At 39.0% G+C, this 26,788-nt stretch overlaps 1 protein-coding gene across 2 annotated transcripts; it reads left to right on the forward strand.

Annotated features, from left to right (window-relative positions):
* Window positions 1–218: 218 nt before the first annotated feature.
* On the forward strand, window positions 219–25,402 carry LOC127636742 (calsenilin). 2 transcript variants are annotated; one of them, XM_052117437.1, is made up of 9 exons: window positions 219–298; window positions 7,813–7,993; window positions 18,860–18,984; window positions 23,726–23,795; window positions 24,250–24,320; window positions 24,487–24,594; window positions 24,683–24,787; window positions 24,887–24,949; window positions 25,355–25,402. In XM_052117437.1, the coding sequence occupies exons 1-9, from the start codon at window positions 293–295 to the stop codon at window positions 25,400–25,402; spliced, it is 777 nt and encodes a 258-aa protein (XP_051973397.1). In that variant the 5' UTR covers window positions 219–292. The 2 variants fall into 2 exon arrangements, with proteins under 2 accessions (XP_051973397.1, XP_051973398.1); XM_052117438.1 differs by lacking the exons at window positions 219–298; window positions 7,813–7,993 and adding an exon at window positions 17,914–17,923.
* Window positions 25,403–26,788: the final 1,386 nt, after the last annotated feature.

Here is a 26,788-nt window from a genome sequence, read left to right on the forward strand (position 1 = left end):
TTTGGACATGTGTTATAACTGACACTTAATTACAGAATGACTGAAAATCACAATATGCAATGGGGCTGTTACACATGCATCTCTCTCTCTCTCTCTCTCTCTCTCTCTCTCTCTCTCTCTCTCTCTCTCTCTCTCTCTCTCTCTCTCTCTCTCTCTCTCTCTCTCACTGTAGATCGAGCAGGGATATTCTTCTGTATTCACATCTGTCTATAGGACCACCAAGAAAGACACGGGTGAACACCTCCAGTAAGGACACATTTAGTTATCGACAGAGACAAAACCAGCAGATATCATGCAGGTAAGTTGCTGTTTACCTGTAACTATTGTAAATAAAATTATTTGATATAAGGTAATAATCCATTATTTGGTCTCCAACCAAAATGTAGTCATTTTGTAACACAACGAAAGTAAACCTGACTCTGCCGCCAATATCTGTGCCTTTTACTTTTCAAGCCACCACAAAACTGGAATATCCATACGATGTGGAACAGTTCCTAAATTTGTTTGTAGGGTGTTTTAAAACTTGAAAAATGTTATTCTTCCTTTTCGATATTGTCAATGAATTGTTCTAAACTCCATTACATATAATCATTTCTTTCAGGGCATCTTTCCATTGTTTATCAGGGTCTACCAGTCAAATGTATGGTTTCAATTAACAACATTGTTATTAAATTAGTTGATGGTTGATTCCTATAACGTTTTTATTGTAGAGCCCAAGGTCAAACTCGTTTATATCATTGCCTGCTTTCTTACACAGTTTGAATCATATTGGGTTCCTTAGACTATTTGAAGGCTCATCGTTCACATCAAATAATGTGGGTTTGCTTTACATGAAGACACTGTATGTGTGTGTGATTGTATTGGGAAGAGCCCCAAGCCGTTTTCATCTAACAAGTCTGTTGGTTAGTGACTTCTTATAACCTTTAATCTAATTTTTATGTAACACTATGCCTTTCTTTAGACTACTTTAGAGCAGACTGTGTCAAGAATTTGATATCATGCCCTTCCTGTCCCTTGACTAACGTAACTTAAGAGCTTTTGGAGGAAACAGGGAAAAGAGCCCTATTACATTTCAATATCTCTTCCAAATTTCTACCAAATAACTTGTAATTATTGAAGTCCTGATAGGCAAGATGAGGATCTAAGTGCAGCTTTTAACTGAAATCAAATGCCAAAAACACAGGAAACCAGAACACAACAAACACTACAGCCTTACAAGAAAAATAATTGACAAATACACAGATGATTTATACAAAAGGACTAACAAGGTAAACAAGAATAATAAACAAGACAACCTAGGACTAAATACAAGGGAAGTAAGAAACAAGAACAATATTTTAAAACAAGTCATTCAACATCATAACTTTTCATATTCCTACCATGATGGTGTTATTTATGCCATACACAAATTCTCCCTCATCCACTCTTTCATAGACAAAAAAGAACTTAAACACACACAAAAGCAGGTGTACACTGATGACCTAGAACAACAACAATGGTGGCACAGCTTAATACTGTATTTGCAAAGGCACAGTGCGTTCAAATGTCTGTTGCCTGATACTGTCCTTTTTATCTGACACTTCGTGTCACTTTAAAAATTGCCTTTCACTGAATTATTTTTGCTCCTGGAACATCCAGTAACCAATAATTGGTGTGGAGTTCTCCTAATGTGCAAGAAGATGCAGAAACGTGAAACCAGAGGCACAGGTATATTTAAGGCTTGAAATCCCTTTGTACTTTGTTATTTTTTTTAAATCCAGCTGCAATACATGAAATGTATTGTGGAAATAAAATTCATTTTAAAAATGAGCCATATTTGTATTCCAATATTATGACCATTAACACATTTATTTAAAGCAAGTAGTTATTACTAGAAAATCACAATGTGTAGAAAGTATACTTTTTGATACAGTTTTAGACTATAGGGGGTCTTCAATTTAATGTTGGCCCTGCATGCTGGCAGAGGGAAGAAACTGTGATGAGATTCAAACAAAACATAACTGTGAATGGTATTTAATGAATCAGTGAAAATTTTGCCCAACCCTAAATAAGAACATTTCTTTCTATAACATTTTTTATTGGAATCTGAGAAGCACCCAAAGTACAGCACTGAGGCAAGATAATTGGACAGAGAGCATTTCAACCAAAACCTTGTAACAGTGTAGGGATTAATAGCATACATGCACACATTTTGTAAATGTAAGAATAAAGTTTCTTGAGGACTGATCATTTTTGACACTGTACAAACCAGAGAGTTTTTAAACTAACATTCATCTATGATGTTCCGCACATCCAGGTATAAATGGATTTCATTGGCTTTCCTCTGTATTCATGATAACCAAATGTTTGGAGACATTTGGTTATCAGCAGTCATAACTCTGTTTATAATATTTATATTTCCTTTAATATACTATTTGGTATTCTGCCCTTTTAATTTTGTTCTTGCAAGCCTACTTTAGCTAAAGAATTTGCTCAGCTACATGTGCTCAACAATCTGTTCAGATAGAGCTGGTCTAGAATTTGCTTAGCTGGTGTTGCTTTTGTGTATGATCAGTAGCTCTAAAACAGTTCAGAAAGTGCTGCTCAAGAGTCTGTTTAGAAAGCGCTGCTCTAGTATCTGCTCACATAGTGCTACTCTAGATTCTGCTCAGCAACAGCTACTCTATAATCAGTTCAGAATGTGCTGTTCAAGAATCAAACAGTGCTGCTAAAGAATCTAATCAGCTAGTGCTACTCTAGATTCTGCTTGGCAACAGCTGCTGATGAATCCATTCAGAATGTGGCACACAAGAATCTGTTCAGATAGTGCTGCTCTATTTTCTGCTCAGCAACAACTGCTCTAGAAATGGTTCAGAAAATGCTGCTCTAGTATCTGCTCACATAGTGCTGCTCTAGATTCTGCTCAGTAACAAATGCTCAATAATCTGTTCAGATAGTGCTGTTCAAGAATCTTTTCAAATAGTGCTGCTAAAGAATGTACTCAGCCAGTGCTGATCTAGATTATGCTCAACAATAGCTGATCTAGAAATGGTTCAGAAAGTGCTGCTCTGTGGTGTTCAAGAATCAGTTCAGATAGTGGTGCTCTATATTCTACTCAGCAACAGATGCTCTAGAAATGGTTCAGAATGGGCTGCTCTAGAATCTGTTCACTTTGTGTAACTTTAGTACAGGGGTCAGCAACCTATGGCATGCGTGCCAGTACTGGCACGCAGAGGGATAATCACTGGCACGAGAAATCTTTAAATATAAAAATCGTGTGATCAGTAATCAAATAAGTAAACTTTAAGCTGTTTCCATCTTCTAGTTTTACTACACCTCTGGTCATGGTGGTTTTTAGACCATCACGTCTAGCCAAAAAAGGCTTCACTTTTGCTATTAATCTCAGGTAATAAAAACGTGATTTAATCACAGAATAAATCTGCATATCTAATTTGTGATCACTGTCATTGAAAACCCCCAATTTCCACACTACTGGTTTTCAGAAAGGGGGTAAAATGCCCAGATCAAAAAAGTGGTTTACGTATGGTACTCCAATCCATACAACTTCAGTTTTATCTTTGTTTAAATAAAAATAAATCAACAACATCCATAGATTGATTTCATGCAAACAATTCAACGGTGACTCTATTTGCTTCTTATCATGCTTCTGCAAATGGAGAGACACCTGCATATCGTCTGCATAAAAATGAAAGGAGATTTCATGCTTACAAAAAATTGACCCTAGGGGCAGCATGTACAAAGAAAACAAGATTGGGCCAAGAATGGACCCCTGTGGAACCCCATTAAACAGTGAAACTGAGGAGGTTCTATTTGAAAGAAAAGACTTAAACCATGTAAGCGCTGTACCATGGATTCCCACCACCTTTTCAAGTCATGATAATAGAATCTCATTATCAACAGTATTGAATGCTGTGCTAAGGTCCAACAACACAAGTTCTGCTGAGGACCCTGATCAATAAGTCATTTAAATTGGTTAATAGTTAGATACAGTATCTGGATCCTAATTTGTTTTTGTTTAGTTTTTTCAAAAGATGCTGTATAATGGCATGCTTAAAAGTTTTAGGGCCAACCCCTGTTAAGAGGCTATTATTAATTATGGCCAAAATGCTGGGTTCAAGAATGTCAAAAGCTTGCTTTACTACCCTTGCTGGAAGAATATCCAAAGAACAGTCAGTTGGTAATGAAAAATAAATAAATGATTTAAATAGAACAATGCAAAATAAGACTCAAACCTTGGAAAATCACATACATGCATATACTGTATATATATACAGTTCTGTAAAAAATTAACCACTCCAAATGTTTCTTAAATAAGCTACATGCATGGCAGCCATTCCATTCCAGTGTCTGAATTTTTGCACCAGGAGTGGCATAAAGTCACAACCGCAATGTGAAAGACGCATGAAAGCTTTGATTGAAAATCAGGGTTATTCCACCAAATATTAATTTCTGAGTTCTAACCCTAAAATAAAACATTAGTATTGTGTGGTTTAAAAATGAATATTAACTTTGCATTATTCTAGGTCTGGAAACACTGCATCTTTTTTGTTATTTTGACCAGTTGTAATTTTCTGCAAATAAATGCTCTAAATGTCAATATTTTTATTTGGAATTTGGGAGAAATGTTGTCAGTAGATTATAGAATAAAACAAAAAAAAATTATTTTACTCAAATACATACCTATACATAGTAAAACTAGGAACAGCCATTCACCAGTCAAATAAAACTGCCACTCCATGTCAAAAAGGTTACAGACTCCTTCTCTAGTATCTTCTTAGCTAGTGCTGCTCTAGAGCCTTCTAGGCTACAGGTGCTCTATAATCTGCTCTGATGGTACTCTTAACGAATATGCTCAGCTAGTGCTACTCCAGAGCCTGCTAGGCTACAGGTGTTCTTTAATCTGTTCTGATGGTGCACTTAAAACATCTGCTCAGCTAGTACTGCTCTAGAGCCTGCTCTGCAACAGCTGCTCTAGATTCTGTCCAGATAGTGCTGCTGTAGATTCTGCTCAGCAAGGACTGCTCTAGAATATGCTTAGCTAATGCGGCTCTAGAGCCTGCTAGGCTACATATGCTCTATAATATGTTCTGATAGTGATCTTAAAGACTCTGCTCAGCTAGTGTTTCTTTAGATCTGCTAAGCTACTAGTGCTGCTCTAGATTGTGTTCAACTAGTGTCACTCTAGATCTTGTTCAGCTACTGTCTCTCTAGATTCTGCCACTCTAGATCCTGCTTCGCTAGTGCCACTCCAGATTGTGTCCATGTAGTGTCACTCTAGATTCTGCTCAGCAAGTGCTGCTCTATATTCTGCTCAGCTAGTGCCACTCTAGATCAGGCTCAGCTAGTGCCACTTTGGATCCTGTTTAGCTAGTGCCTCTCTAGATCCTGATAAAATAGTGCTGCTCTTGAATCTGCTTGTTAGTGTTGCTCCAGATCATGCTCAAACAGTGCCACTCTAGATCCTGCTCAGCTGGTGCTGCTCTAGCTTCTGCTCAGCTAGCGCTGCTCTGAATCTTACTTAGCTAGTGGCACTCTAGATCCGGATAAGATAGTTCTGCTCTGGAATCTGCTCAGCTAGTGCTGTTCTTGAGTCTGCTAATCTAGTCTTGCTCTCAGATTGTGCCACTCTAGAATCTGCTCAGATAAAGCTGCTAAGGGATATGCTCCGCCAGTGCTGCTCTAGAGTCTGCACAGCTAGTTGTGCTCTGGAACCTGCTCCTAGATCCTATTGTACCAAATTATGTACCAATCTATTTTCAAATCGCATTTGGCATAACAGGAGATGCCATAACCATCGTGTTTTAATATGCGTTTTATGTTTAAGTTCAGTTTAGAAGACGCTGCATTCTGTTCCATTTCGCTGAACTCTGTCTAGCTGTTTGAAACACTTGTCTATGCGTTGAGTCCACAGCCACATGCCTGTTGTGTGTGTGTGTGTCTCCCCAAGTGTTCTCTCCTGTGGGGAAAGCCATGATGCTCTATATTGCTGTTTCTGTGTTGATTCACGAAGCATTCCATTCAACTCGCAGTGTCAGAATTTCCACCTTTCAACTGGGGAAAGTGAAACGGAATGATACTTTAGGTTGGACTTCTAACTTCTAACTGCGGAAATCTTCAACTCCGATTCCGTCGAGATGCAGGTGTGCGTTACCTGTTGGCACCCAGGGCAGGGAGGTTTACAGTCAGTGATATTCTTATATTAAATGATAATAAAATGTGTTTAACAAATGTTTTGCATAGACAGGTGTTCAAAACACAGTTAATTTCACTGTTTTGATTATCGTAACGATAGCATTGCAGCATCGTATATCAGTTTAGTTGCTATGACGTCTCTGAAAATCAATGTACCCCTCAAAATCACAACGTAATCAATCTCAAAATTAAAAAGCTCCCTTTTTGACACATTTGTGTTTAGTTGTCAGGTAATTGTCACTGAATTTCAAATTAATTGAAAAGTCGCATCATAGATGATCACTATCGATCATCGTTTTCATGACCGATCATTGCAGCCATGCTGAGTACCCGAGTACTCGATCCCATCCCTATTACCAACCAAATCACAGTGAAACACACAAATAACAGCTGTCAGGAAAGATGCAATAGAGCCTTGCCCTTTGCGATTAATTTGCTCCTGATGTGGTTAGGTAATATTTCCCTTTGGCTGTCAGAGCAAATGTGTAGCCAAGCAAATAAATGTCATGCTCTTAATCATTTTACTCATACGACCTTACTCACAAACTCTTAAAAGGTTTGTTCACCTAAAAAGGAAAATTCTCTCATCATTTAGTCACCCTCGTGTTGTTCCAAACCATCTTCCATGGGAGAAAGAAATTCATAAGGGTTCAGAAAAACATGAGGGTGAATAAATGTTGACAGAATTTGTATGGAGCAAACTATCTCTTTAAGTGCTAAAACTGTTTGTGTTTGAAGGAGAGTTAAGGAATAGTGAAGTTGTTCATGTTCTGTATGGTTCTTGCTTTTTTTTTTTTTTTTAATGAGTTATCAGATTCTCTCTCATGGCAATCTTTGCCTTTGACACATGTTAGCCCTCAAAAACGATGTCCCCAGATGCTGGACTTTGATATTTTATTAATGCTGTTTTTAGGGAGTTTGAATTATTTAGTGATGTTCTGAATGTTCAGAGCAAAGCTAACTGGCCCCCCACGATGCCTTGCGCCGTTCAAGATGAATAATAGCTTATTTTAGGATGCACACACAAGCAAACGCTAATAGATACTGGATGTGTATTTAAATAAGGATTTCAGGACAAGTACATTTCCTTGAGGAAAGATCTTTTTAACTTTTTTATTCTCTCTTTTTCATGTACTGTATTCAGCTACTAAATCTTAGATACTTTTCTCACTCTGACTTTAACCTTTATCACACATTTTCTTCTCAGCATGCCTTTTATAATGTGTGTCTCACCTCACACAACTGTATGTGTTGCTTCTGGGTGAATAATACACAATACTAGATTTATACTACGCTTTTGGAAGAATAACTTGTTTTGTGTGGTCTGAACCTACAATGAATTAGGAGTAGGTATTTCGCCAGTTGCTGCTACTGCCTGTTTTTGCTTTAACTGTAATTTTAATGTAATGTTGCCATCTTACAATGCCTGTGGTAAAATAAAAATTGCACACAAGCACTACCAAGCAATCAACCTGACCATACAGCTGAATTTTGAAATCTGTCATAGTTTATAGTCTAAAAGATAGTCTTTCTATTGCTTTCCTCTATGCTTAACCTCTTTGAATTGCTTTTAAGATCTATGCTCCTGTAATGTGTTTTCTCATTGTCTCTCTGCTCCAGGCAGATGGACTGAAGGGTGTAGATGGAGGTCTGCTGGCTGATGCTAACGGGCAGGACGGGGACCCCAGTGGGCAGAAGGAGAGCGGTATAAAGTGGCAGAAGCCAAGCATCTCCCGCAAATCCCTCATGAAATGCTGTCTGGTCAAATGGATCATCGCTAGTGCGGCGCCCCAGGGCTCAAGTACGGATCTGAAAAACTATGAAAATGTTATGATCGCTGTATGCTATGGTCCAGATGGAGGAGTGAAGGGAGAAAATTAGAGAGGAGAGGAGATCATGATGTACAAACATTGGGCCTGCAGCATAATGTCATATATTCCTTTTCTTACTACATCACTTTCTCACTCCTTTTTTCTCTCGATCTTTGCTTTCATCATCCTTCACTGATCCTCCTCCTGGCTGCTCTTGGTTTTCTACTTTTCTCACTCATATGGTGTTGTTTTAGTTCATTATCTTTCTAAAGACTGAGATGTTTTAGTCATAGCTGTTGTAAGCCAGGTTTGTATCATCTTAACTATGTTACTTGTGCCAGATGCAGTCTGCCCAAGGACGCAAAAGGGGACAGTGTGTGTCTGTGCTGCAACATTCAGTGTAAATAATTGACAGAGAACCCTTGTGTATAAAGACAGTGAGTAATATAACGTGTTTCCGTCTACATCTGCAGGGCTGAGATCCAGTTCTCTTAAATCCCTCTATCCACTCAGCATTTTTCTCAGCCTTTAGTGTCATCTCATGTAGAATATGTTCCTTTATTCAGTCAACCCATTAGTCCGTAATATAACATGATTATTTACTCCTCAATTGTATTTGCTTGATCCAGTGTAATTACTGAAATCCGTTTTGTGTGCATTTTAAAAGAAAGAGGCAAAATAACATTTCTTACAAACTTGTATTCTAAAGATTTAAAGCTGTTTCCTTTTTAGAGGCTCCCTCTGTCACAAACAATAAAATAATCTGGGACTCAAAACTTTGACAAAACACACTGCATTATCAACACATATAAGTATTTTTTTATTTATTTGCGCCGTATCTGCCTAAGAATGGAGACTGGCAATTGCTTTAAACTTTTTAAATGCTATTATTACTTAAGCCTCTTAAGAAGAGTATTATAAGTAATAAATGCTTTTGTTGTGAGCCAAGCATTTGGGAAGGTTTCCTTCCAAAAGGGAATTTGGAGGATTATAACAAAGCTGTACATTTCTGATTTGCCTTAATCCGCAGAAACCAATATATTAAATTAGCACAATCATTTTCCATTTAAATGCTGTAACATTGATCGTACACTGCCAGAAAATGGACCCCCACCCCACAGGAACTGGATCAACATTCTACAACTACAAGCATACATTTTACATACTGTAGTTCTAATGGCACTGGTCGAGAGAAGTTACAGATTCCTTTAAGTAGATGTTGGTTGCAATGGGCGGATTTCAAATGTCAGAGTGTTTGGTGGATGCTCACTGCAGGATGCCCCAGAGAATCAACATCCAACATCCCTAACCCTGCAACACTTCCAACCTCTGACCAGCTGGCTCCTTATTGCACTGTGGCAGAAGAGGAATTTCCCTTGAAGGAGTACCTCATGAAGCCATATTCAAACCGCAGGCTATCTGTAGAGCAACGCATCTTCAATAACAGGCTGTCACGAGCTTGGAGGGTGGTGTAAAAAGCTTTTGGCATCCTAGCGAACTGTTTTTGAGTCTTTCTAACCACCATTAACATTCAAGACACTGCCCTACATTTCGGGAATCGACTGTCCCTGGTGACAAGACGCTGACCTACAGAAGTAAATTATCAGTCAGAGGTTTCTCATGCCAGACCCTGGCCCACTGAATACTTGAAGATGTAGTTGTCCACCTCATTCTGGAAATGTGGCAGTAAATGTGGGGGAAACTTTTTTGGTGGATTCTGCTAGGAGAGTACTGGACCTTGGCTCAGCCTCAAAGAAGCTGGGCTCTTCAGGGGTGCTGGTCCGTGTGTCACTGTTGGTGCCATCTGAGGGTGAATAGGAATCATTCTCAGCCGACGGTTCCTTAAAATAAAAATAAATTCTCAATGAGAGGGATTTTAATACCTAATATAAAATGTAATACCATAGATTCTTACACATGTTTGCCAAGCGTTCATAACAATAACAGGGCATTGTTAAAACAATATCCAGAAAATTGGGCTCCATTTGGTTGGGGTGTGGTCAGGCGTTAAATGCCTGGTGTGAATAAGCTTCTCTCACAGTGTAGACAAATTGATTTTTTTTTTTGGTTTTAGAATGATGCACTTCATGGCACAGTGTGGAACATAATGGGAGAGTGAAACCAAGTTAACGTATGGAAGGCTACATGTGAATAGTGGGGTAGAAATCCCCACCTGGACAATAAGTGGCCACTTCTTGCAAATTTGTATTTACATTTTTGTCATGTAGCAGATGTTTTTATCCAAAGCGAATTACAATAAGTAAATGAAAGAAGCTGGAAAGTCTCCTTCCTTTTTGTGTGGGGCTCTAAAAACTGCAGCAGTGTCAGGATCCATTGCTGCCTGCCAGTCTTCTGTACTTCAAAACTTCCTGAGGGTGCAAGTTTCTTGTAACGTATATACCAACTTGATCTCATGAGAAGTCATACATAATTTACGAGTTGGTTCTTTTTTAAGGTCTCGCACGATGTTGATCGCATAAACTCGTACGACTTCATCATGTGCAACTTCCCGGATGTCTAATGCGGAAGTAGGCACGAGTTACATGCATAAAGACATACTTATTAAAACTATGCCCTAACCCAAACCCCTTATCTAAACTTAACCAATCAGTAGAGTTTGTAAACATGTTAGGAAGCTGTTGTGTGTGATAGAAGCAAGTAATTGTCATGTATTGAAAACGATGTTCAGCGAAGTCATTGGCTGTAGTGAAAGTCGTAGGAATTCAAACGAGTGCAGTCGCACGATATCATACAAATTAGCCAAATTTAGAAAAGTTTAATAAGCCTGGCTTATTTTGGTAAACAGAAAAAAATTATTATATTTACAATAACACAAACAATTATGAACAGTTTCTGTTAAAGAGCTCAATGGCCAAAAATAAAATCTTCCATGATACAACAAGTTTGTTTTCGACCTCACGCCAAAGTTCTGCTTTCACCACTAGGTTGGCATAAAGTTTTTCTGTAATGTACAGAGCTGGCCTCTCCTGAATCATGTTGGTCAGTTGGTCTTCAGTTTCTTCATTCCAGACGACAATATCGTTCTGAAAATATTCATGTATTGTAATGCTCAGATGAGATGAAGATGAAAATTGAGGAGAGCCTTCTGTGCGTGTGCCCTCTAGACTTCGTCGTTTGCTTGATTTCGTCACCGTTTTTCTAGTTGTGAACAGGGAAGGGTTGCACCAGCTGTGCATAAGATCTCACATAAATTGAGACGTGAAGTTCACACTAAGGGCTTAGTACTAACGACTAGTTAGTTTGTAACTAAGTCAGTGCTTAATTTGGTTGCACCACCTGTTCTAAAGGCATGACTTAACTAGTAGGTTGTAAACTCTCTGTAAAGTGATGCATAGTCATATAATATGACATTTACTTGTATTGATCCAAAAAGCAACCTTCAAATTTGTACACAGAAGTGTTGATAAGCTGTACATTTCAGTTTGATTTGTTATGGTTGATGTACAAACCATGTTTGCTCACGTACATGTCAGCTGTAATAAATTATTTCCCCACTGAAATGTGATACGTTATAACAGTAGATTTGATAAATAGTATATTTGCTCTGTGTAAATAACAATATATAGGAATTGTATCTAAAATAAATAAGGGGTGATAAATACTAATACAACAGGTTGGAAAAATAGACATATATTTATTTATTCATATACCCTGAAAACAGCACCGTTAGAATGGTTTCATGCTGAAGAGCCACATAAAAGTATGTTTTTTCTCTCTCTCGTAAATGTAAATGAGTGTAAATGTCAACATCTTATGTATGTCAAAAGGATTTAATCCTGTCACGCATAACATGACCTCATTGATCTCTTAAAATATCAGTCTGCTTTTTTATTCCAACCGTTATTCCTGGTCAAAGGCTTCCGTAAATATTTAGTTTATACGTAGGGTTACATACTGCCTGAGTTTAATGGTGCAACGCTCAAACATTTAGTAGTGCGTTAATTGTGGCTTAATGCCCATTTCACAACAACTAGGCTAAGTTTTAACATACAAATGGCTGCTACAACCGGCCCCTGGCTTGCTAAGCTGAACAGCCAATCAGACTGATTTGTCTTACCGACGGGCTCCGCTGGCAATTCAACATGCTCAATCGGCCGAAAACTGCGGGGTCCCACTTGTGCATGAGCATGTGTTCCTGAGAATCAAACCCATAACCTTAGTAACAGTCAAGAAAACTTATTACAAACACTAAACTTTTTGCAAAAGATTTATTACACAGTAATATATAATGCATACATGCCATGATATAATGATGATATTGTTAGCTAATATACAGGAAGAAAACTATGTGTGTTTGAATGGACAAAGAAGAAACAATAGTTCAGGAGAGAAATAGAAATAGAGATATGCCAGAGGTGGCTAAATTCATCTAGAATGGATCAGAGCAAGAAACCCGGACAGAATCCCAAGCAGCCAAAGGTCAACTGAACTCTCCTGACTTCATTTGTTCCCATTGTACTTTGCACTGTGAGCCCACAGATGGCAGTGTGTCTTTAGATATGGGAAATGCTACACACTTTTTGAATACAAATATAGCTTGGGGTTTAAGTGCATTGAAATGCCACACAAACTGTTATAACATTTAGCAACTAGTGAAAAGTCAACTTCATATGTTCAGTTTAAAAATTTAAAAGTTTAAAAGCACAAGAAAATATATGCAGGTTAATTATTGCACACGTTTGCTCGCAGAATAAATTAATCACAGCTAACTGCGAATAGCAAATTGCTATGATTTTCTATGGTGGTAACCAAAAACTATGGATTTTACATGATGCTGCATCCACACTTCTTACATGTCATTATAATTCCAAGATGCTGCCTTTAACAGTGTGTGCACCTTTAACAACCTTATCTTGTATCTTCTTCTTTGACGCAAGTTTTTGATTAGACTTCCAAGAGAAAAGATAATTTAAGTTTATATACAAAACTGGATTAAAAATGCAAAATACCTGTTTATGTTTCCGAGGTGAAAACTGGAAAACACTCATTTAATTAACCATACAACATAATAAGGTCTTGTGACAACAAAGTACCTTAACATAAACATACTAGTTTTTGAAACATTTATCATTGCGTAATTGTTGTGTTTTCGAATGGCATACTACCATACTACACTTACTGTTCTACCATAGCTATATGCAGCAGAAATGGAAAAAAGTAAGAGCAGTATGGTAGTGTGCCATTCTGAACTCAGCTGTTCTATTTCACATACTAATATTTCAAAAATAGACTGTGCCGGCTGTGTAGTAAGTACTCTATTACTAACTATCCTGAACTAAAATGTTGAATTTAGATAAATGTATTTATTAAATAAATTAATACTCCCACATTGAGCAGTCAATGTATTTTATTTTTCTAAAAGATTTATATAATTTGGAGTATTCTGTTTATCCCTCAGCAGAGAAGCATGCGTAGGTGAGAGATTTCATGATATGGTGGCACTTCTTATTGAATGTGGGATATATGGTTTATTAATGTAGTATTAAAACTGCAGAAAAATGTTGTATTATCATATCATATATAGTATACCAGTTAGGATCAACATGAGGGTGAATAAATGTTGACAGAATTAAAACTTTCCCTTTAATTGTAAAATTAAGTTGATGAGATCTTTCAAGTAAAAAAAAAAAATGACTTCCATTTATTTCAAAAATTCTTTAGAGAATGTTATGCTATGCCAATCTGTACAATTATGTTCATGATTCACACTTTTACATATGACTTACTGAACCTGAGACTGTACCGGCCCGGGTACTTTAGTTTGTTATAATTACAGATACAAAATATCTCCCATATTTCCCCTTAAAGACAGTATAACAATTTAGACACATCTATAAATATACCCCATGGCTGATGTACTGTATTTTACTCAGACTATAATGCTGTTTCAGCAACAAGGCCATTAAATTAAGAGCTACGCTGAGTTTGAATCACTTATATAGAGGCAGTCCTATGGAGATGGAATTGTTTCATATTAACATACAAATGGAAAGAGATTCACAAATTGCTCCATGTCGGTGAATGACACCGTCCAGCTGGCCGAAGCCCACATGGCGGCCTACCCGGAAGCTGGCGAGCCGCTGTCCAGTCTCTCTCTCTCTCTCTCTCTCTCTCTCTCTCTCTCCCTCTTGCCACTCCCTCTTCTCCCTTTCGCCCTATACCCGCTCCCCGGAAATGGGGAGTGGTGCCACCCAAACCAGCACCCTGCCTTCGAGGGCCACAAAACACAAGGTGACGGTGAGGTGTGTGCATGGGTATATTCAAAAATATCTGATAGTGACTACCGTTATTCAATTTCGGGGAGTAAAATATAGAGTAGAGGGCACGGTTAATTCCCACCTCACCTATCCACTGATTCTGGGAGCCAATTGGCCAGGGTTTAATAGATTATTCAAAGCATTGTGTGTGGTTGGGTCCTGCAAACCAAAATCTTGGTGTGTGATGTGTGACACGATGGCTGGACCCTTCATTTTACAGACAGATGCATCAGAGAGGGGTTGGGGGCCGTAATCTCGCATGAGGTGGAGGGGGTGGAACGCTCTGTGCTGTACATTAGTCATAAGCTCTCTTTGAGAGAGACTAAGTACAGCACAATTGAAAACGAGTGTCTTGCCATCAATTGGATGGTCCTAACCCTCTGCTATTACCTGCTGGGGTGGGCAGGCAATAGCAGAGGATCAAGTGGCTCCACCGCTTGAAGGATGCCAACGCGTGGATCACTCGTTGGTACCTGGCACTTCAGCTATTCAAATTTAAGGTGGTCCAAAGCCGGGCTGCAGATGGTTGTGGCTGATTTCCCTCTCCAGGCGCGTTGGAGGGCTTGATGTTGCCCGGGCCTGAGTCGGGTGGTTGGGGTAGGTGGACCATAGTCATATTTCATTGGGGAGAGAGGAAGCGTTAAGGGTCATCACCTGGTGATTATTGATACGTAACACCTCATTACAGTGACGACGGTGATGGGCTTGAAAAGGCTGCCGGGAATGCTAGAGAGGCAGAGAGAGTCCGAGACACACACACCCCAAAGCTGGAAAGCTATTTATTAATGTCTACGTGATACTGTTTATTGTTAGTGTGAAGCTGTGTGTGTAAAACCATAAAGACTAGAGAAACGTTGTTGTGAAGTTGAAAAGCCAAAGACTATGTTTGTGAAACTGAAAAGCCTTTAAAGGTTGACCTACCTGGACTGCCACTGTGCTTTCCACTCCCTTCCTTATTGTTGGAACCTTTACAGTGTCATAAAAAGCAAATGTGAGATGGAAAACAGATTAGGTTTTTAAGGTTAAAGCAACAAAACCTACCTCCTTACCCTGAACCTTAAACCTAAAACCTAACCTTACAAGAGCACTAGTCAAGTCATTTTTATTTGTATAGCGCCTTTCACAACACACATTGTTTCAAAGCAGCTTTAATGTTTAAACTCAAATGTTTATCATCGATATAAAGGACATCTCTCTCTTCTTTTTTTTTTCAGATAAACATCAAGATTGTTTTAATGCCCAGCCCTATTGATAACATTGCCTTAATCTCTCACATCAGCCCAATAATCTTAGTGATAGATAGTTAAATTACAGGCTACTTTATAGACACACAGAATCTAGTAAGAAGAAATATAAAATTCACCTCTATATGTTACTTCAAATTAGAGACAGGATTAATGCTGATATCTGGCTTAAGCAAGTTAAACTCACATGACACGATCAAGCAATTGGCCTTTTTCACTGCGAAAAGCCCTTTTAGGTGCAGCCGATATGTTTAGCAGTAAACTGAGCTTTAGGCATCCTCGACATCCATTACAGTTGGTGCCAGATCTGCAGCTGCCATTCAAGTTTTTTACATGTGATATGATTTGACGGGAGTCACAAAACTCTCCCTAGCCAATCATGTTGATAGATAAAAATTAAATCAGGGAAGTAGCGAACACAGACAGTGGGAAAATAGCGCAGTAAAAGTAGTTACAGCACTTAAGTAAAAGTAAAAAAAATTGTAACTTCTTAAAAAAGTTAAATTCCTGGGAAAAACTACTTAATTACAGTACTGTGAGTATTTGTGATTCGTTACTTTACACCCCTGGTCTTTGGAGGCCAAAGCTGCAAGAGGTTTCTGTACAAGTGGTGCTGTTATGGATTTACATGGATGAGGACATTATATAACTCAAACATAATACTTTTTTTTTACTTTTTAAGACAGTTGATATGTTAATCAATGGTGCAGGCATTACTTATCTGTACGTACCAATGCGTTCAAATAGATTATTTGTTGCTAACTTAACCAAACCAAACAAGATAAGGAGAACATTGAGAAAGAAATAGTTCCCCTTCTGTCGCTCTCTCTCCACGTTGTGTCAGAGAAGCGACACTAGGGGTCTCTCTTGAGCGCCGATATTCACCTCTAGACTATGAAAAAAGGCCAATGAGAGTTGGCAACCAGTATTTGCATGTCCCGCCCCCGGACATACGGGTATTTACGGGATTTCAAATACGGGAGTTCATTCAGAAAATTTCTTCGGAGCCGATGGTCGTGTCTGCAACTGCTGCGTGTACACACCGAGTTCCTGTTATCCCTCTGCTGCATGCTGTTGGATTCTACGGCGCACAACAGCGGCTTTCTCCTGTTTGCACGGCTGTGCATTCCTGCCCCTGGGCGCATCGACAGTGCAGATTTAAAAACTCTCACGAGTTTTTTCCCTAAAAGAGTGATTTTATTTAAAAGAGTAATTTCCTCTAAAAGAGCAAAACACAGCGGCGTTGAACTTCCTTTTAAGGACGCGTCTTTATAAAGATGCCCTTCCGCCCCTGTGAAACCTCCCACTGCCCGCTCTGGTATGCCCGGACAGAGGCTCCCCTCGGGGCAGACGCGTTGGCATACAGCTGGCCTGCGGGGCTGCGCAAGTACGCATTCCCCCCAGTGAGCCTTCTTGCACAGGTGCTATGCAAGGTCAGGGAGGACGAGGAGCAAGTCATTCTGGTAGCCCCTTACTGGCCTACCCGGACTTGGTTTTCAGACCTCACGCTCCTCACGACATCCCCTCCCTGGCGAATTCCCCTGAGGAAGGACCTTCTTTCTCAGGGACGGGGCACGCTCTGGCACCCGCATCCAGACCTCTGGAACCTCCACGTCTGGCCCTTGGACGGGATGCGGAAGATCTAGCCGGCCTACCACCGACCATCATAGATACAATCAATCAAGACAGAGCCCACTCTACCAGGCATCTCTACGCTCTAAAGTGGTTTCTGTTCGCGGACTGGTGTTCTTCCCGAGCCAAAGACCCACAGAAGTGCGCAGTTAGGTCAGTGCTCGTGTTTCTTCAGGAGAGGCTGGAGAGGAGGCTGTCCCCCTCCACCCTCAAGGTGTATGTCGCCGCTATCGCGGCCCACCACGACACGGTAGACGGCAAGTCTCTTGGTAAGCACGACTTAATCGTCAGGTTCCTAAAAGGTGCCCAGAGGATAACTCCCTCCCGGCCTAACCTGTTCCCCTTCTGGGATCTCTCGGTTGTCCTTACGGGCCTCCAGAGACCCCCCCTTCGAGCCGCTTGACTCAGCTGGACTCAGGGCCCTCTCTCTCAAGACTGCCCTGCTGATCGCGCTCGCTTCCATCAAGAGGGTCAGGGACCTGCATGCGTTCTCTGTTAGCGACGCTTGCCTGGAGTTCGGTCCGACAGATACTTTTGTGATCCTAAGACCGCGACCGGGCTATGTGCCCAAGGTTCCTACCACGCCCTTCAGGGATCAGGTGGTGAACCTGCAAGCGCTGCCCCGGGAGGAGGCAGACCCAGCCCTTTCACTGCTGTGTCCAGTACGTGCTTTACGTATTTATCTGGACCGCACACAGAGCACCAGACGCTCTGCACAGCTCTTCGTCTGCTTTGGGGGACAGCAGAAAGGGAACGCTGTCTCCAAGCAGAGACTCGCCCACTGGGTTGTCGACGCCATTTCCCTGGCTTATCACACCCAGGCCGTGCCCCCCCCCCCCCTTGCGGGTCCGAGCTCACTCCACCAGGAGTGTTGCGTCCTCATGGGCACTGGCTAGGGGCACTGCCCTAGCAGACATTTGTAGAGCAGCGGGCTGGGCAACACCTAACACTTTTGCGAGATTCTACAATCTCCGAGTTGAGTCAGTATCGTCTCAACTCCGTTGCCCGGGCCTATGTAATTTCTTCAGCCACACTGTAAAAATGTTTTGTCATGCAACCTTAAATTTAAGCATTAGAAATGTGTTGTTGCATAAAAAATGCTGTTTAAGGGACAGTTCACCCAAAAATTTCTACAAAAGGAGATGTTAAGTGTAATGGCAGCCTCAGTCACCATTCACTTTGGTTTGGAACAACATGAGGGTGAGTAGATGATAACAAACTTTTTCTTTTTGGGTGAACTATACCTTTAAGTTAACAGCTGGATATTTCACATTTTTCAGAGAAATAAAATATAGTCATATTACGAGGTAATACATTCATCTAATGTCATGCAATCTTGGTGCAATCCAGCTAATGTATTTTTCTCCATTTCTCCATCCTTTTTATATCCTCTCTAAATTTCCTCCCTTCCCTTTGTATGTTATCTCATGCCACATAGATGGTGAGTGGATGTCTTATTGAGCCCTTCTACCATGTCTGTTTCCCAAGCAGCTCCTCTTCCTTTGTTTACAATGTCCTCTTTTATCTTCCTCATTTCAACTCCAGTTCTCCTGCACACCTTCCACCACTGCTTCATGTTTCTCTCCTTAGAACGTCCTCTTCTTCCCCAACTGATATCAGTTACTTACCACCTTCACACCCCCTCCTCTCCCCTCTCTTTTGGTTTCCACCCCTGTTTTCCCCTTCTTGCTCTTTCTAACAGACAGCATTGTTGGTGATTTGGAGTTGTCCATGGTGCGACATCAGCCAGAGGGTCTGGAGCAGCTTCAGGCTCAGACCAAGTTCACAAGGAAGGAGCTGCAGTCACTCTACAGAGGCTTCAAAAATGTGAGACTTCTGTCATTCAAGAGCCAAGAATTTTTATGAAGATTCTTAAAGGGATAGTTCACCCAAAAAATGGCAAATCTGTCATTATTTACATGTCGTTCAAAACCTGTATGACTTTCTTTCCTATGTGGAATGCTAAACATACCGTAATTTCCGGACTATAAGCCGCAACTTTTTTCCCACGCATTGAACCTCGCGGCTTATACAATGACGCGGCTAATATATGGATTTTTCCCGCTTTCAAATTTTATACAAAAAAAAATAAATAAATAAATATTCTGTGACGTGCTCAGTTTTTCGGCAGCATGAAGCTTTCATTAGACCAATGAAACTGCCGAACGGGTTAAGGTCAAAACAACTTTTTTTGTTTACTGTTTAGATTAAATCGAGCGCGCTCAAACTTCCCATCATTCTGATTACGGTAGTAATTTTGTCACCCTCACCATGGCAAAGACATGGAAAAACGCATATGATGCTGCTTTCAAGTTGAAGGCGATTGATCTGGCTGTTGAAAAGGAAATAGATCTGCTGCACGGGAGCTTGGTCTTAATGAGTCGATGATAAGACATTGGAAACAGCAGCTTGAGGAATTGACTCAGTGCAAAAAGACAAAATCTGAGGCTATTCAACTCCAACACCGAAGGAGATGACTTCAGTGGTTTCAGTGCACAGGACGAGGAAGATAGTGACCAATTACTTTCTTGGTAGGCTACTATTTACTGCAAATGTTTTATTGCAAGCCGTGTGTGGCAGCGGGGGCGTGGTCAAGCGCCCGTCCGGGAGAGAAAAGCTGTAAGGGCGCTTACACCTGCGCTAAATTATGTCTAACACCGGTGTCTAATTTCAAGTGCCCTGCTTCACGTGTCCTTGGGAAAACTGTCACACGGGCACCAGTGTGACAGTTTTCAGCAGGGCTCTTGACGTTCCAGGTAAGGCTTTTAATGGCCACAGCAATGTTTACAATCAATTTTATAAAGTTTCTCAATTCTTCTATGCGCCAACACTAGACTGACGTGTGTCACTCTCTCAGCTCTGTGGCTGCTGCTTTTTAAGCCGCTCTCCCCATGCTTACTGAAATTAGACACCGGTGTTAGACATAATTTAGCTAAGGTGTAAGCGCCTTACCGCTTTTCTCTCCGGACGGGCGCTTGACCACGCCCCGCTGCCACACCGTGTTTCGTTAAAGCCTATTTATTTTTGTTACAAGCCGTGTTTCGTTAAAGCCTGAGTAAAGTTCATTTGTTTCAATGTACCGGTAGGCACCTGCGGCTTATAGACAGGTGCGGCTTATTTATGTTTAAAATGATATTTTATTTAAAAATCAGTGGGTGCGGCTTATATTCAGGTGCGCTCAATAGTCCGGAAATTACGGTACATTTTTTAAAAGACTTCACAGGGTTTATTTCTGCCCTGCAAAAGCAAAAGACCTTAACTCACTAGAGTGTGAAACTGAGAAAAATGACTTTAAAGTTTCTGTTTTGTCCAGACAAAAGTATTATAGGTAGGACTCCCAAAATTTCACAACTAGTTGCTATACTGAAGAAATGTTTGTATGCAAAAAATCTTGAGCTCAAAATTGACCTTTGACCCTTGTTTGGCAGTTACTGTACTCTGCCTTTGTATCATGTGCCAAAAATCAGGAGTCATGCAAAGGCAAAAGGCCGTAACTGACATATAATCAATATTTACTTGCTGTTCACCATACTTACATCCATTATAAGAACACCTAACCAAGGTCTAGTCATCATGGTATTTGTTTTAAATTATATAGAAGACCTTTGGTTGTTTCTATTTAGTGCTATAATGATCAGGATAGTGCGGCAACACTAACACAGTTAAACAGTATAACAGATAAGTTACTTTGCAGTACAGTATGTACAGTATGAATAAATACAATAAATATTTTCACAATAAAGATAATTTAATTATAATTGAATACAAAGGTATATGTATTTAAATGCAAGATATAGAGTAATAATTAATTAAACATTGGACCAATACATTAGAGATTAGAGACTGCTCATTCCAAGTTTTTTACTGCGCCCAAATAAAATCTTACTGAAAGCTAATTTTTGAGATATCAACCTAAAATTTGGAACACAACTTGTCCATAGGTATATATGACAAAGCATTCTTGAAATACAACCATGTAAGTTTGGATAGTGATTTTCATGTCTATGCGAAAAAAGGGGAGGGGTGACAGTTAAAGGGTTAAGGTTAAGGCCACCAAACTGCTCAAGATCCTCAGTCAACGAACTCGACTTGGATTACTACTTTTTAATTCTGAGATAATATAGACAGAGTATACTGAAAAAAAGTTGGAATTACTTTTACTATTTAGGTTAGCCTACTTTGTACGGACGTTAGCGATAACCAGCTGTAAAATCTGACGTGAACACCTGCAAGAAGGAAATATGGCTCAAACACGTATGGATTGTTGTGGATACAGCAGATGACGTGCATTGCTATGGATTATATCTTCTATGGATTATATCGGATTGCATGGAAAGGTAGGATGCCTCTGTATTTAATATTTGGTTTTCAGCATCTGATGTGAGGTGAGTGTCAGCGTCAACGTTAGCGCTAATTTAAGTGACACAGATTAAATTTAGCAAGCTCCGGGCTGTCACTGACATTGACAGATCTGAACCATCGCCCTATCACATTGCTATCACAGAGTAATAATACAAACAATCAGTCGGCAGTCTACACTTTATTTCAAAGATGTGTCGTGTGTATGTTACGCGGTTTGGTGACAATAAAAGAGCGGTAATCTTTGACAGTATGACAAAGCCAGAGTACAGTAACATCACAGCGGCACCGTAACATCTCTCTTGATGCCAGGCAAAACAAAGTCAGAACACCTTAACTCAAATTCAGAGTGCCGGAACAATGGCTAAGAGCCGTAATAACTGTTACGGCGTTCTGCTGTGGTTTCTCGTATGGTTTTGGATGTTACGGTTGTCATAGCCCTTTAATTTCACGTTAAAACAATCAAATTGACTCACGATATTTATTCACATGATAAAGGAGGTCTTGAATACCCCAAAAATGACATTAACTCATTTTTGACCAAACATGATATTACGGTGTTTTGCCTTTGTAGGGCAGATTTGCTACGATGACCATAAAAAAACACCATAAAAGTAATTGATGAAGGAATCGATACTCGTTGGTCTGTTCACAATATGTTTGTCAGACCTGTTTTGAGTGCTTGATGCAGTTGCATTCACACACAGAATGGTTATTCATGAGGGGTTTTGTTCACTCACAGAGACAGAGATATGAGCTGCATGTCATCAGAAGTTCCAGCGGCTTTCTTTCACAGAGCCGCTCGACAATCATTGTGCTCTGCATGCGGTTAAAAAGCATTTGAAGCCGCTGTCGGTCTATTATGATCTGATGAATGAACTTGTGACTCATTTGGACTTGTTTATTTAATAATGCAGCATTATGGTGAATAGACATGCATGTGTTATGAACGTCGCCATCTTTAATATTTACTTCAGTTAATGTCACTATGGTTACAGCTGTTAGAATACAGTTGTGACTTTGGTTGTTCGTTCATATAGACAGTATTCAAGCCACTACTAAAAAAGATGAATGAACAGGATAATTTAAGACACACACGTGTAAGTAAATGCAGTTGTCAGCCTAAACATTGACTGTGTGAATGTAGCCATTGGTTCTCATTGCATCTCATGACAAAATGCGTGACATGACAAACGCAACGAAAACCAATGAGGTTTGATTCTATCAATGTTCCCACCATTATTGATTTTAGCACTTTATTTGATTCTATTGGTTTTATTTGAGAGTGAATATCAACTTTCGATTTTCAGTTCATGCTTAACGAATTTTGAAATGTCATTATCGTATAGCTTCAGAAGACTTGGAACATTGTAGGGATGAATCAGATCCGATACCGTGCTCATGCACTCGTAAAAATGCTCCAATACAAAAATCTTTCCTCAACTTTTCAATGCAGTACTCACCCCTGAAAGAGTTGAGAAAACCTTCCCCTTTTCTCATAATTTCTTCCTCCTATATTCTCTTCCTTTACCCAGGCTACCCATTCTCAGTTTGAACCTCTTATTTGTCTTGTTCTTCCTCTTCTTCTTTCTCATTGTTTGTTTAAACAGAATTTTCATATAGTACCCCTTTTATACATTAGATAGCAAAGTCATGACAGGTGTATGAAATATTTAGTAAATTGCATTTTCTTTGCTGTGTGCATCACATGGCGACCTACTTTTCCAGAGGTGAGAAGTTATCTTCAAAAACACAATTGAAACAGAAAGGGCTTTCCTGCTAAATGGAAAAAGTATATCAGTGATTTACCTTTGATTTATTATAATTATAATTATTATATTATTATTATTAATAATATATTTATAAATATCAACAAGTACCAAAAAGGAAATCTCGTGCTCATACTTTTTCTCAAAAAAGAAAATGGTATCGGGACATCACTAGAATAAAGTGCATCCAATCTGTCTTTTTGTGGCTTGACAGACCACTGTCACTATTCATTGTCATTATATGGTAGATAAAACCTGTGTAGACTTTTTAACAATCACCTTCCATGGAAGTCGTATGTATTTGGAGCGACATTAGGGTGAGTAAATGATGACAGAATTTGCATTTATGGTTGAATTATTAATATACGTTTGTCATGTTTTTTATTTGTTGTTCTTTTGAGTGAAAGTTTCTTCTTTTTATCTGTCATGTTTCGGAATAGGAGTGTCCTAGTGGATTGGTGGATGAGGAAACATTTAAAACTATATATTCCCAGTTCTTCCCCCAAGGAGGTAGTGTGATGTTGCATTTTCCACTTTCATTTGGTGATAATTGGTGTTTTATTATTATTATTATTAATTACATTTATAATAATTAAGTACATTATGGTAATAAAATGCTTCTAGCAAATGCTAATGGACAAATTGACTCAATATGAATATGTCATAAGGATGAATGTTTAAAAATATAAATAATATTTTTATAATATTATTTGTATGATGAATTTAATATAAGCACATTGTAATAATTTTTAAATATAGTATATTGATCACGATTGCATGCTTTTTTTCATTTTAAAATTACACTACCATTCAAAAAATTGGACACATGGCTAAATTTGTTTCTAATGTTCACATAAAAAAAAAATATATATATATTTTATTGTCCAAACTTTTTGTCTGGTATAAGTTATTGAATCTAAATATTTTTTAAAGGAATATAGAGTTAATGATTTATCTTCTCCAGATGCATCCAAGTATGCACACTTCCTTTTCAATGCATTTGACCTGGACCGAAACGGCTCTATACGCTTTGAAGTAAGGAACATTGTTAAATAGTAAGAGCTATTTTAAAAACTTGTATTTGTCTTTTGTACTTGTCCCCCATTAACTCAATTGTTCATATTCATATAAATCGTAAGATTAATTAACCAAACCATCACAACTTGGAAAATTAAGCATTTGAATACATGTGTTTTGACAGGACTTTGTAATTGGCCTCTCTGTTCTGCTTCGAGGTTCTGTGACAGAGAAACTGAGGTGGGCCTTTAACCTGTATGACATAAATAAAGATGGCTACATCACAAAAGAGGTATTAAGAATCAGAGCTAACCGAATGGACATAGCTTCATTAGTTTGAGCCATTATTAATGCAATTAAAATGGAGTCACTTTCTGCAGGAAATGTTGGAAATCATGAAGTCCATCTATGACATGATGGGCAGGTACACTTATCCTAGTGTTAAAGAGGATGATCCATTTGAACATGTGGAGAAATTCTTCCAGGTACTGATCTTTCAGCAATCCAATGTCAACCTTTATCATAAAGCCATGACCACCTGCTTGCAGAACCTGCAAAGTTCTGAAATCACATTTGTTTCACAGAAAATGGACCGAAACAGAGATGGTGTGGTCACCATTGATGAGTTCATAGAGACCTGTCAGAAGGTAGGCCAGGCATACATTTAAAGAGGTAAAATTATTAAAGATAAACATGAGATAAAAGAGTTAATTGTATGAAAGTATATTGTAACTTTCAAAACTTCCTCCCCAGTCCAAGAAGACTGTATATCGAAACCAAGCTACAAACAGCTCACTTTAAAAAAAAAAAATGTCTGATATGAGCTCTTTAAATCATGTTGCTTTCATACCCTTTCCAGAAATATTTAAGGTTCCAAACCATGCAAAGGCATAATGATCAGAGTTGGATGTCAGATATAATATGTCAACATTCAGTTGATTTATGTTGATATGGATGCTTGTACTGTCAGTGTGTGACAGCTAAAATTTCTTACTGAAACTGTCAGAAACAATCTGACTGACACATATTTTCTCCCTCTGCTGTTTCATTAGGACGAGAACATCATGAGCTCCATGCAGCTGTTCGAGAATGTCATTTAGATCCCAGCACAAAGTCCACAATTATGCCTGCTCATTTCCCACTCTGCTCTCCGCATTGTTCCACAGGGACTCGAACACATACATTTTGCACCTAGGCCTAGCACATCATCTGTAGCATGTGAATGAATAGTTGATTGATCGTACTGAATGTTATAACAACACGGAGTGTGAGGCGACTGTGAGCATGTTGTTACTAAATGTCTCTGCTTTCCATATACTGTAAGTTCAAAATGTTCATTTGTATATATGTATATAGCTGTGTTCTTAAACTGGATGACTGCTACCTTGATCAAATGGAGCTTTTGCATGTTTGCCTGCTATTTGACTGATCTGTGGTCCTTTTATACACAGAAATAAAGGCATCTGTGAATGTACAGAGCATACTAATGGAGGATATTTGAGCTTTTTTCTCGTTATTTCTTTGAAAATGTTATTATTGGTATTTTTTCACATTGTTAAAATAAAAATTATGCCAAATTCATTTACAAAACCTATGGGTTTTTACTTAAAAGGAATACTGTATGTTGAATATTAAAGAGAGAAAAAAACATTATCAAAGTTTTCCATTATTTGCTATAATAACTGTAACTTTAATTTAAAACAAGAGGTAAGACATTAGAGCCAATTGGAATAGCTTTATTAGATATGCAGCTTACAAGTATTTATACTACGGCACTATTGGACAGACGAAAATCCTTTTCAAGGCAAGTCAGTCCACTCGGTGATCATCTTGGGAATGTTCCCATTTACAAGTGGCATAAAAGTACTGCTCAAATCTACTTAAATGGTAAAGTTTGAATCTCAAAAATGGTTGGTCTAGATTATGATCAAAGAACATATTAAAAGTCAGCAGTAAAATCTGACAACAATGGTATTTAAGTTGTGCTTCTTTAGCTCAGCTCACACAAAAATAAAAAAAAAGGCTAATGTATCTAAAAGGTGATTGTGAATTTTACCTGTAATGAGGGACTTCCTTTTCGATTCCCTCCATATTGGGTGTTCCAATTTCTCCCATTAAACTTAATGCAAGTGCTCTATGTCGGGCAAAACAGTCTCTGTTACACAGTGGCGGGCCGGGCATTTAAAGTCTAGGTCTTCAGTCTGATTCATGTCATTAAGAAAACACAGTTTCACAATGAATAAGACCCCCTATGCCTTTGGGCAACATACATTATGTCGCAGCTAAGTAGTAATACCAATTGAAACGGACTGGAAACGGCACTTAATGCTCAAGCAAGCCTAATTTTAACTGCAGCATGTCAGATTTGTGAAATGAACGTCTCCTGAACAGACATTCAAAAATAATAATTTTTCAAATGAATCTACCAAGGAGGTCTATAATACCTGGAAAAATCGATCTAATAATTTTTGCGATTTAAACTTTGC

This window comes from Xyrauchen texanus, chromosome 44 (genome assembly GCF_025860055.1).
Source record: "Xyrauchen texanus isolate HMW12.3.18 chromosome 44, RBS_HiC_50CHRs, whole genome shotgun sequence".
Lineage (NCBI taxonomy): Eukaryota > Metazoa > Chordata > Actinopteri > Cypriniformes > Catostomidae > Xyrauchen > Xyrauchen texanus.